Source organism: Colobus angolensis, unplaced genomic scaffold (genome assembly GCF_000951035.1).
Source record: "Colobus angolensis palliatus isolate OR3802 unplaced genomic scaffold, Cang.pa_1.0 Scaffold134, whole genome shotgun sequence".
Taxonomy (NCBI): Eukaryota; Metazoa; Chordata; class Mammalia; order Primates; family Cercopithecidae; genus Colobus; species Colobus angolensis.
In genome coordinates this window covers 3,373,108-3,385,793 of record NW_012114422.1, presented here as the reverse complement: position 1 = coordinate 3,385,793, position 12,686 = coordinate 3,373,108, and the positions used below count along the sequence as shown (strand labels likewise).

The window sequence follows — 12,686 nt, the reverse complement described above, 5'->3', positions numbered from 1 at the left end:
CCCAGCACTTTGGGAGGCCAAGGCGGGCAGATCATGAGGTCAGGAGGTCGAGACTATCCTGGCTAACACGGTGAAACTCCATCTCTACTAAAAATACAAAAAATTAGCCAGGTGTGGTGGCAGGTGCCTGTAGTCCCAGCTACTCAGGAGGCTGAGGCAGGAGAGTGGCATGAACCTGGGAGGCGGAGCTTGCAGTGAGCTGAGATGGTGCCACTGCACTCCAGCCTGGGAGACAGAGCAAGACTCTGTCTCAAAAAAAAAAAAAAAAGTGGGGGGAATCGGGTGGACAGAGAGAGGGTGAGAGTGCAACTGCTAAATGTTGTTTTCATGTTTTTTTGACTTTTGAACCATGTGAGTGTACTATCTACCCAAAAACAAATAGCTAAAACTCTAAGTAAAACACCTAAACACTCCCTTGTCCCCCTCCTCCCCTTCCCTTCTTTATTTTTCTCCACAGCTCTAATCGCCATATAATATTCTATCTATTTCACTAATGCTGTTCATTGTCTGTCTTCCTGCATCAAAATTTAAGTTCCATAAAGGCAGGCATTTTCTGATTTTTCATTGATGAATCCTCAGCAGTAAGGAAACTGAAGATGTATTGAGCAAATAAATTCACCAGAGCTTCTCAGGCCCTGTCTTAGCTTTTGCTCTTCCTAAAATACTTGTGTATAATTAACATGTAAAAACCCATAAATCACTCCATTTTCTTCAGTTTATGACAGAGATTATCTTCCCCAACACACATCTCCACGCGACAAGACAATGTATGTCAAATAGAGAAGAAAAAATTAAGAACATTAGATGCCAAGATTCAAGTAAAGATATAAAAATAACAATGGAACACAAATAACAGCTTTCTTATTTTTACTATCATAAACTATCGAGATGAAGTTCTGAGATCTTTTTGAAGATTAAGTAAAAATTCTTGTAGGAGATACAAAGGGGTTTTTCTCTTGGATTTATGCAATGTCAAACCTGTTGAGAAAAATACTGCTGACGTCATCGTGGCTGATGGGGGGCTTCTTGGAGCTGGCGGCCATACGCAGGGGCCGGAGAAAGCCGTTGACCAGGATGTAGAGCTGGTGAACGTACTCTGACTCTGCCTCCACCATGGTGAACACAATCTGGTTTCTCTTCCTCATACTTTCAGCATGGGGAGAGCAAATGTAATCCTGCACGATGGTCTTCCATTTCCTTCTGCACAACCATCCTCGCATGAAGCTCTGAACCTACAGAACAAAAAACCAAAAGGGAATCTGACTAGTTGCAATAGTGATTAATTTATGGACAAGAACATGAAATATAATTAAAAATCAATTTTGCAGAAAACATGAGAGCCTCTAAAATTGATCAGGATTCCCTAGGGATGATGTGAAAAGTAACAGGCAAGCCTGAGAAAGTGCACTGGCCTGTGTGTTTCAGCAAATCAACAAACATTTACCGATCATCTTTAAAACGCCCAGGTAAATGCTGGGCACTGAGCAGTCAAGTATATATTATAACCTTTCACTCAGAGGCTCTGCCATTACTGGCTACCACCTTGACCTCTGATTCTCTGTTTCTTCATCTATAAAATAACTGACAGAGCTGGACATGCACAGGCCTGTAGTCCCAGTTACTTGGGAGGCTGAGGTGAGAGGATCCCTTGAGCCCAAGAGTTCAAGTCTATCCTGGGCAACACAGCCAGATCCCATCTCGTGTTTCTCTGTTTTTAATCTCATGTTATCAGACTGCTTTCATTTCTCATGAAATTAAAATAAAACGATTAACAAAAAAATACAAAAGTCCTTTCTAAATATAAAAAATTATAACAATTAACTAGGATTTGTTTTATGATAATTAGGGTTTGTCACTTTAGATGTGGAAGATTCAGCAACAAAGTAGTTTGTAAATTCATATATAATTGAAAGTATTAAATCACTACCAAAGTATCATTATTATCTATTTAACACATCCTTACACTTTTCACTTTTTCCATACTATGTTCTAAATGATCACATATTGAACAATGACCCCTCTTTTGCAATGTCTAAAATTCTCTTGTTTGCCTACCTGTGTTGTCAGCATGTTATCCATTTTTATACAGGCATTAAAGTCACTCTACCTCAATAAAAATTAATCATATTTTAACAAAATTATGTGGGGATATTATATTCAGATTATTTGAAGAAATCTAACGAAAATTTCCATGAATTATAACCAATTTTAGGTTTTAATCTATTAAGGTAAAAAAAATTATGTTGATATTTGCCAAGATCAGAATAGAGAATGATTCATTCATTGTTAATACTTTTTTCCATGCAGACATTATTTTGAAATACGACATAAAGAACAACAAAGTTGATCTCAAAACCTATTTAACAAGTACAAAAATTGGTTTAAAAAATTATTTCTATTAAGAAACAAGAAGGTAGAAAAATATTTTAAAAATTTTATAAGTATTCTTTCATTTAACAGAAATATTTTTAAAAATCACCTTAATTGGATTTTGTGTTAAGTAAAACCTTTCTATTTAGTTGGGCAGGGGGTGCTTGCTGACCAATAGCTGCTTCACTTATTTACTAATAGACCAGTTTCTACCACACACCTGAAAATTGAATTTTATTAATTTTTTCTTTACCTGCAACTGCATACTATTAAAGGAAAGGCAATAGAATTAATCTTGTTTCCAGACTGACTAGATGGGAATTTTTTTGAAAAAATGAATTAATCTTATAACACAATAGCATAAACCAGATTCAAAAAATAATAATTTCTAAGCAATGAATAGTGTTATTTTACTTTTATATTTCTGGAAAACTGAAAACATTTGGCTTAGTCCTAAGAATCACTTCTATTTCAAATTCTGAGCAATATTTAAAGGTGTAAAAAAGAATATAAAATAAAATTTAAAATCAATTTTGTAGAAAACACCATAGTCTCTAAAATCGATCAGGATTCCCTAGGGATGATGTGAAAAATAACAGGCAAGCCTGAGAAAGTGCACTGGCCTGTGTGTTTCAGTCAATCAACAAACATTTACTGATCATCTTTGAAACACCCAGGTAAATGCTGGGCACATTAAAGCTTTGTTACAGTGAAAGGGGAATGATTATTAGCATAAAATGAAAGGAATAATAACAAATGAAAAAGAAATAAGATTTGAAGATGCATATCCAGGCAAATTTCCTCAAATATGATGCTTTTCACTTATTATTAACAAAGCTGAGTAAGTGCTTTATATAAGATAATCAGGATCATGGGATCAAAACCTAAATGACAAATCAAAACACAGTGGACTAGAGTAAGAGCCAGCATTTGGTTCATTGCAAAAGTTGTGCAATTATAAATGGCAGTAAGAGGGAAAAATCTGCTGATTGTGTGGATGTTAAATAAGAAACAATAATAAAACAGAAATCTAAGCGGATATGCTGATTTACTCAATCGTCTCACATGCCCAAAAAAATCTTCCTTAAATAGCACTAAAGATTAAAGCTAAAAGAAATATTTTTGAAATGTAATTTAAAAAACATTCCCCCAAAATATGAAAGCCGCACAAAATCAAGAGGTTGAATAGCACTTAATTAACCCCACTGGAGAACACTATTGTCTTCATGCCTGGTTTTGGCATCCTTCCTAGACAGTGTAAAGACATCTCAAGCATAAATTCTCTAGAGTAGCCATGTCTGGATCACTCTGCAGGGCAAGTCTGGGAGCCACAGCACAGAAACACCAAGGCTGCTCCCGGCTCATGCACAGGGTAGCAAAGATATCACCATAGAGCAGACGACTGGTCGCCACGCTCCTGCAAAGCTGGAAACCTCCAGGCCCTACCTTTTTAATCTTCTTGATGTCTGGATCTTCATCTTCTTGGTTGCTTTGGTAAGGTCGCATTCGTTCTTTGGTTTTATTAAGAGCAATAATCTGGAACACAAAATTGGTCCATTTCATGACCTGGGAAATGCTGGAATATAGCCATAACACACAGGAAGCTCTGCCTACAAAGGTGGTCCAATGAGATCCTCAGAAACGTCCACATTTTATGCACCCTGCCTTCCTTTGGTGCTGAGATGGGGGAAACATAAACTTTACCCCAAGCACGGTATCACCAATGGAAGTGTTTATAAGAAGTGACTGTGTAAAGTGTAACCTGGAATCTGGGCTAGCAGAAACGTTAGCCCAAAACTCAGCCCCAGCTGCCAGTGGTGAGAGGCCAAGACCTTGTCAGGAGCCCAGCGATATGTCCACCCCCTCACCTGAAGGTGGCTGCCTGCAATGTCCTGTGGTCCCCACATGCAGTGACACTCAGCTCAGAGCCCCTGGTTCTGGCCATTGGCCTGTAGTCTTCCAAAGCACATGGCACCCCAGACTTACAGACGTCCTTAGGAAAATGGCAACTGTAAAGGGAACTTCAGAGCCCTGGGGCTGGCCCAAGCCAACCAAGAGAATTCCTCAGAAAAGGTAAAAAGGATCAAAATAACCTGTGATCTCTTCATTTCTCCAGCTCAGTTCCATGACCTGTGAGGGGCATTTCAAGACTGGGTGGCCTCTCGACTACACAGAGCAGTAAAATTCTCTAGACCAGCACTCAACAGCAGGCTCTTATAAGCTTAAGAACCTTTGCAGACCTACTAGCCAGCAATACCCTAAAAGTTACGAGATCATAATGGCCCCTCTCTAGCTTGTCTTTATATTTTGTCTCCCACACCAAATCCACCCCTCTGCCATTTTCCGGCAAGGAAGTGGGAAAAGAAAGGGAGTAGGAAATAAATTAATGGCTCCTGTCAAGAGATCACAGAAGACATACCTGCAACTGACAGTTTTTTGCTGCAATCTATATTCAGACTAAAATAGAACATAGTGAAGGCAGATAAACACACACAAACATTGAGGAACATCGCCTGGTGTTGAGCTTCTCTTGTGGAGTAAATACCAACCTCTTTCACTGAGCAGACAAGCATCTGCTCTAGCTTACAGTGGCAAAGAAGGAACACAATAATTTTGTTTTAAATAACAGTGCCTGATATAGTCTTTTAAAACGCAGGTTTGTTAAGTTTTCTGTTGCTGTTTCCACCATATCAGATATCAGGGTCAAACTGGGAAGTTAACAATTGTAATAATATGGTGAACGCCATCTGCAAGTTGTCATCATCAGAGAAGCTGCCACATCCCAGTTGGAAGAAGCTTGTGCCTGTGCTGTCGACACCGGAGGTGATGTGTGCTGGGAGCAGAAGGCGAAAACCCCATCTAGGATTCACAGGGTGTGTCTCAGAGGAAGGTGCAAAGGCACAAAAAGGAAAATGTTGTCTGATGACGATAAAAATGACAAGAACATTGCCAAAACGGAGGAGCCTAAACTGTTTCTGTCACTGAGGATACAATTGTGTCCTGTTCCCTTCTTTGAATCTCAGAAGATACCAGTGCATCCCTGGGCAGAAAGAGGGAGGAAATCTCATTCTCTGCATTCCTCTCCCATTCTTCAGTGATTGCTTGCTGCCCATGAGGAAGGACAGGACACTGGGAAAGGTACATTCAGGATTCTCTATCTAGACTGAGGCCTGGGAGGGAGGGAGGACCCAGGCACACACCATGGCTGTAGACTCTAAAACCGCCTTCTGCTCACACTGGGCATCAGCCTCACTATCTGGGGATGCAAGGCCTGAGAAGTTCACACTCTGAGGGAGGGAGGGAGAGGCAGGAATTCCAACTCCAGGGAAAAATGCACCCTAGCAAATGTCTTATAGTTTAATCCAACTGTTCTTTTCAAAACTGTGGAGGGGAGAAGGGTGGACTCCTTCAAATCTAAAAGAGTAAAGTATTTCTGAATTCATTTCTGGTCCTCCCTTAGTTGTCATTTTAGACTTTAATTGAATCTACGGCAGACTCATAATTATCATTACTGTAGGGCATCTGAAAACAGTTAAATGCTATAGTTAATTCCTGAATTTCTGAGCTAATAAAGGGTATCAGGAGAACAAATAACCAACCCCCACCAAAAAAAGGCACATTATCCTGATATGTTCCTGTAGCACATTTGCCCAATCCTAATATAGACATTAGATCCATGTCTACGTCAGGCCTAACCACGTATGTTTTGACGTCAGAGGAAGTCAGCCTGGGATTAAAATGTTGCCCTGAATAGGCCTTAAGTAATCATGAGGAAATGACAGTAAAACGTGAAACAATGAGAAGGAATCTATCAACTGGGAAATACCTCTGATTTAAGCCTTTCGATTTCTGTGTCTTGATCTTCAAGTTGGTGTCGGAGTTGGTTAGCTGCAATTTTTTCTGTCTCTACGATCTGAACTAGATGAATGTACTTCTGCATTAATACTTCCCTCTCAATCAAAATGTCTGCATAACTTGAGAGAAAATTACACAGTTAGTCATTGAGATATTGTTCTACTATATATAGTTCCATATAGAATATAATATGCTACATTTGAAAAAGAAATGAGCATTGTTTGTTCAGCTATCTCTACTTCACATAAATGTTAACTTTCAGCTGACATTTGGTATCCTTCAATGATGAATGATTTAAATAATCATTTTACATATCCTTCACTAAGAATTCATTTAATGATACTTGCTACCCAAAATATCTTACCATAGAAGTGGGTAAAGTACAAAAGAAATTGTAATAGTTTTTAAAAGAAAGTAGTGTGTCTTCTTTAACAAAAAGACTGAGGTCTTTTGAATTCTGGCACATGGTTTCCAGGGATGCTATTCAAAATATTTCACCGAGTAAGATATCAGCCAATCAAAATAAACCTGCTCCCAAACAGAATGAACGCAGAGACCATTAGAACAGGCACTAACTGGAAAAAAGCTATTATGTCTGTATTAGTGACCACCAACTCTGTTGGGCTCTCTTTAAGACTGCAAAATCATTGACTGTTTTTAAAGCCAACAGAAATAGAAATTATATTCTAGAAATAAGTTTAGATTATTCGGGCCCTAACTCCTGCAGCCTAGCCTGTATCTATGTCTTTGGTCAAGTATGGTAAAACAAAACTTACTCTTAGATTTTTACTGATGATATAATTCTGTGGTATCTAAAATTTTGCCTCCAGATCTTCTTGCATCATTCAGGATGATGAAATGGATGTTCTTCCATGCATACCATCTTTCCCCAATGGTATGATAGTAATAATTCATGATAGTTACTATTTATTGAGTGCATAGGATATAGCATACATTATTTCATCTCATCTTCCCAGAAACCCCAGGAGATTTGTGATCCCAATTGCCCAGAGAAGGAATTTGATCTTCACAGATGCAAAGTACTGACCTCAGATCACACAGCTAGTAGGTAGCAGGGCTAGGATTCAAATTAAGGTATGTCTGACCCCAAGTCCATGTTCTTAAACACCAGCTAAACTGCCTCTCTGATGAGAAAGTGCACGTTGGACATAAAGAAGAATGTTGCAGCGGAAGTGTTTTGAGATACCTGCCCAAATTTCCACTCACTTATCTCCTCTTTGGGAACTTGGGCCATGGCAAGCCATGTTTATACCACAAAAGCTGCCCTCATGACCACATTAAACCAGCCTAAAAAGAGATAACTGGTGCAAGCTAAACCAAATGGATTCTTTCCCCTTGGAATCTGGGATTGTACCTCTGCCTTATTCGCTTGAACTGCAATAAAATTAACTTGGAAATTCTAGTTGCCATTTTTGGGCAGCCATATTCGGCCACACCCATGCCAAAACGGTCAAAGTGAGTCCAACGAGAGAGAAAAGAATAAGCAGATGTTCAGAAAAGCAAAGACAGGAGAGACAGAAAGTCTGAGACAGAAAGTTAATGGCTACCTGGGCTCCTGTAGCTTTCTAGTTCCTGGTGCCAGGCCCTCGTGACACTGGAATACAACTTTAGCCTGGGGTTTAGGGAGATACTGCAGTGTCTTGCTAATAAACTCTTTCTTTTTTTAACCTAAGCTGGTTTGAGGTTTAGGTTACTTGGTTTGTGTTGCTTGGAACTAAAAGTCTTAAGACACTTCTAAAAATCACAATTTTAGGTCAATTATCTCAACATCCTCAGCACCTGTATTATGCATGTTGTTAGGGTTAGAAAAGAACCATGTCAGCAATATTTTCAAGTCACTCGTTCTAAGAAATTACCCGAAGAGACTAGAAAGGGAGGCTATGAAATTACAAGTGACAGGAAGGGAAAAGAAGAAGAAAAGATAGAAGAGTCTTAATAGGAATATGCTTTGGGAGAACTTAAGGGAGAAAAATAGTAATAGAGCATAAGAAAAGCAATTGTTATAAAAATTCTGCCTTTCTCATCAGTTTTATTAGAAATATGCCAAATTGGTTACAAATACATTACATCAGTGTCAGGTAGCAAAGCAGTATTTTCTTTTCTCTTAAAAAAGAAAAAGGCAGGTCCAGTTTGGAATGCAAGGCTGACTTCACACAGACTCATCACCAACGTCCGCCTCCCTGTGCTTCCAAGGTCTTTGCTAAAAAAAAATTGTTTTCTGTTTAAAGAATGAAACCGTAAAAGCATTATAAAAACAGGAAAATATGCCATCAATAGACCAGATATCCTCAGCACCTATATGATGGAATTTGTAAAATTCCATGAAGAGAAAAACTAAGCAAGCAGAATTAGCCTGGTGGGGAAATGAGAGTAGAGGAAACCACAGATACAGATACCTTGTATAAGCACGCTTCTCACCAAGAGTGGCCCAGAGAGTCTCCAAACTCAGAAGCAACAAATGTAAACAACAGAGGGGAGGCAAGGGCAATTGTTATGATCTTCCATTAAACAAGTACCTTTAGAATATGTGAAGTTAGGCTCCTCCTCTTCACACCCCTCAAAAATAAGAACTAAAAGGCACAGCTGCAGCAGTGACACATCCCCAGCTGACAGTGCAAGGTCTGTTTTCTCTAGAAAAGGGTGGCACCTTCCTAAAGAAGGACTCCAATGAGGGAGCTGGACTCTGAGAACAGAGCTTGGGTTTACTCCAGACATTCACTGTGGACACAAGGGAGAACCAAGAAGGGAGAGGCTTTAAGAGAGCCTGGAAATAAAATACACTGTATTCATTTTCTATTCTGTAACAACAGAACTTAAGCCACTAAGTTTGGTGATAATTTGTTACAGAATAGAAAATGAATACAGTGTATTTTACTTCCAGGTTCTTTCAACACATATTTATTATCTCATAGTTTCTGTGTGTTAGCAGTCTAGGCTCAGTTCAGCTAGACCTTTAGGTCAGGATTTCACAAGGCTATGACCGTGGTGTCAATCAAGATGCATTATCATCGTGAGGTTTGGCTGGGGAAGAATCCTATTCCAAATTCATTCAGGCTGTTAGAAAAGTTCATTTCCCTGCTGCTATAGAACTCGTGGCAGCTTCCTTCTTCAAAGCCAGTGGGAGAACATTTCTCACCTGCTCTATAAGGTCTTTCATCTGATTACATCAGGTCTACCAAGGATAATCTCCTTTTTAATTAACTCAACATTAACTGATTTAAGACTGTAATGATATCTTCAGTAACCCTTTTCCTTTGCCATATAATGTAACCTAATCAAGGAAGTCACTATCCCATCATGTTTCCATATTTTAGTGGGTAGTAGCAAGTAACAGGTTCCAGCTGTGTGGGCTAAAGGGTATAGAATTACACAAGGAAGAATTTCCAACCAGCCTTCCTACTGTCTGCCCACATACCTGAAAAGGAAGCTGACACATGTTACACGATCCAGCAGTCACAGTCACAGAGTAAGCCCAGACCAGCTACCCATAATGTCCCATGGGATCCTTCATTTAGAAACAAGGAACAGCAGACACTCATGAAAACCAGCCTCCCCTATCACCACAAAAGGCCCCTATGGTAGGCAGTGTCTAAGATGGCCCCCCAGTGAGCCCTGTCTTCTAGTCACCCCCTTAGGTAACAGGGCCTTCCTTTTGAGTGTGAGCTGGCCCTAAGTGACTCACTTATAAAGAATACAACACAGCAGGAGTGATGGGATGGCAATTCCGCGATTAGTTTACAAGACTCTAGCTTCCACCTCACTTGCTTTCTCTTGCTGTCTTGCTGTATGCTTTGAGAGAAGTCAGCTACCAGGTTCTGAGCTACTCTACAGAGAGGCCCATGAAAAGTAGACACTGTAGGAGGCTTTTGGCCAAGAGTCATTTAGGAACTGAGCTCAAGCCAACAACTGGTAAGGAAGCGAATCTAGCCAACAGCAGAGTGAGTGAACTTGGAAGTGGATCCCTCCCCAGTTATGCATTCAGATGAGAATACAGACCTGGCCAACACCTTGATTGTAGCCTTGTGAGACACTTTTGGGTAGAGGCACCCAGCTAAGCTATGCCTGGATACCTGACCCACAGAAACTGTGTATAACAACAAATTGCTTATTGTTTTAAAAATTGTTCAGCAGCAAGAGATAACAAATATAGCCCCACTATAGAAAAGACACTAAAAGAAACAAGTCTAATTCAGGTAAAAAGGTACCTACTATCTTCAGAAAGATACGGAAGGATATTAGCGACATAAAGCAAAAAGAGGCTGCCATGCAAAAGGAGTAATCAGATTTTTTATAAAAGAGTTCTTGTAAACAAAAAATAATTACTAAAATTTTATAGGTCAATGGAATTACTAACCAATAACCCAGACATGGCTAAAAACTAAGCTGGGAGGTCAGAGAGGTCAAATAAAGAACACTAAACAAAAATATAAAGAGATTGGAAACATAAAAGGAAAACCGAGCAACCTAGAGTATAGATCCAAGAAGTCTAATACCTGTCTTATGGGAGTTCCAGAAAGGAAAAAAGTTAGACTGCAATGGGGAAAAAATATTAATAATAAAGAAATGAGAGCTGGGCATGGTGGCTCACACCTGTAATCCTAGCACTTTGGCAGGCTGAGGCAGGCAGATCACCTGAGGTCAGGAGCTTGAGACTAGCCTGGACAACATGGTGAAACCCCGTCTCTACTAAAATACAAAAAATTACCCAGGTGTGGTAGCAGGCATCTGTAATTGCATCTACTCGGGAGGCTGAGGCAGGAGAATCATTTGAACCTGGGAGGCAGAGGTTGCAGTGAGCCGAGCTCATGCCACTGCACTTCAGCCTGGGCAACAGAGTGAGACTCCATCTAAAAAAGAAAAAACAGAAATGGAAGAAACTCCCCAAACTGAGCACAGCACAGTTCAAATAGAGAGAATAATCCAAATACCAGACAGGAGAAATGAAAACATTTCATACTCTGATACATCCTGGTAAAGTATCGGAATTCTAAGGATAGAGAAAAATTATAAAAGCTTCCAAAGAGAAACAACAGGTAGCCAAAGGAAGTGAGAATCATGCTTTCTTTTTTTTTTCTGTCATGCTTTTTATCATTAACTTGGGATTCTAGGTGGCAACAGAGAATTGTGGAGAAAATATTTTGAACCTGCTTAACAATTTCTAAAACAATAAACAATACACAGACAACCAAACACTGACCAAGTACTAGGACAAGATAGGAAAAACTTACTATCCCCACACACTTACTGCAGGAAAAAACTATGAGGAGGTTTTCCCACCAAACAAAACAGAAATCAAAGACAATAAAATGACATTGAATGCAAGAAAACAAGCCAGATGAAGTAAAGGAAGCCAGAAAGAAACTAGAAGTTGACACATGCAAGGTTCTCCTTCAAGGAGCAAATATTCAATGACATATGGTACATTTCATTCTCTGTGGGATCAAACACCAACCTTGACACTTTGGGACACAATATTTGTTATAACCACTATGGAAATGTTCCTTATTGGCTTTTAATTTTTCAGAATCAGCCTATGACAAAACACAGAGGAATAATTTAGAGAACAGAATATAAATGTCTAAAAGTTTACAAAGTGAGAATAAATACTAATGAAAGTAATAAAACCTCAGGATTAGGAAAGAAAAAACAATGAAAACACATTAAATGTCTAACTTATTATACTTGTGTTTCCTAGCAGAGTCAATTCATACTGTTTAAAGTTGATAAATCAACAGAGGTTTAATTATATTATTTTAGGACATGAAGTCAACTAATTTAAGATCCAAAAATATGTAAGTAACAAAAACAGAGGGGCAAGACAGGAGATATAAGAGGCACTGTAAGGGTGTTAAATTTTTCATTTTTATGCCAGAGAATCAATCACACTGGCTAAAATTAGTAAGTCAAGAAACAGACAAAAGGGCGTCACGGAACATAATAAACAAATGACCAATAAATGCATGAAAAAGGGTCCTTCTTGCTGCGCACGGTGGCCCATGCTTACAATCCCAACACTTTGGGAAGCTGAAGTGGGAGAAGAGCTTGAAGCCAGGAGTTCAAGACCAGCCTGAGCAACATAGTAAGCTCTCATATCTACATTTTTTTTTTTTTTTTTTTAGCTGGGATCAGGTGTGGCAGCTCACACCTGTAATCCCAGCACTTTGGGAGGCTGAGGCAGGTGGATCACTTTAGCTCAGGAGTTTGAGATTGGCCTGGGTAACATGGTGAAACTCCATCTCTACAAAATAAATACAAAAATAACCTGGGTGTGGTGGCATGCACCTGTAGTCCCAGCTACTTGGGGGGCTGAGGTGGGAGGGTTGTGTGAGCCCAAGAGGTCAAGGCTGCAATGATGGTGTTTATGCCACTGCATTCCAGCTTGGGTGACAAAATGGAAGGAAGGAAGGAAGGAAGGAAGGAAGGAAGGAAGGAAGGAAGGA

At 39.5% G+C, this 12,686-nt stretch overlaps 1 protein-coding gene across 2 annotated transcripts in view; it reads right to left on the bottom strand.

Annotated features, from left to right (window-relative positions):
* The window catches only part of RASGRF2 (Ras protein-specific guanine nucleotide-releasing factor 2), a 280,870-nt gene that overhangs the window by 158,252 nt on the left and 109,932 nt on the right, over window positions 1–12,686 (bottom strand). For both annotated transcript variants that reach the window (XR_001000901.1, XM_011934344.1), the window contains exons 3-5: window positions 6,197–6,344; window positions 3,817–3,906; window positions 979–1,232 (exon numbers count right to left, since the gene is read on the bottom strand). Coding sequence is in view for 1 of the 2 variants with exons in the window: in XM_011934344.1 (XP_011789734.1) it covers window positions 979–1,232; window positions 3,817–3,906; window positions 6,197–6,344 (492 nt within the window). In the remaining variant the exon portion in view is untranslated. The remainder of the gene's footprint in view (window positions 1–978; window positions 1,233–3,816; window positions 3,907–6,196; window positions 6,345–12,686) is intronic.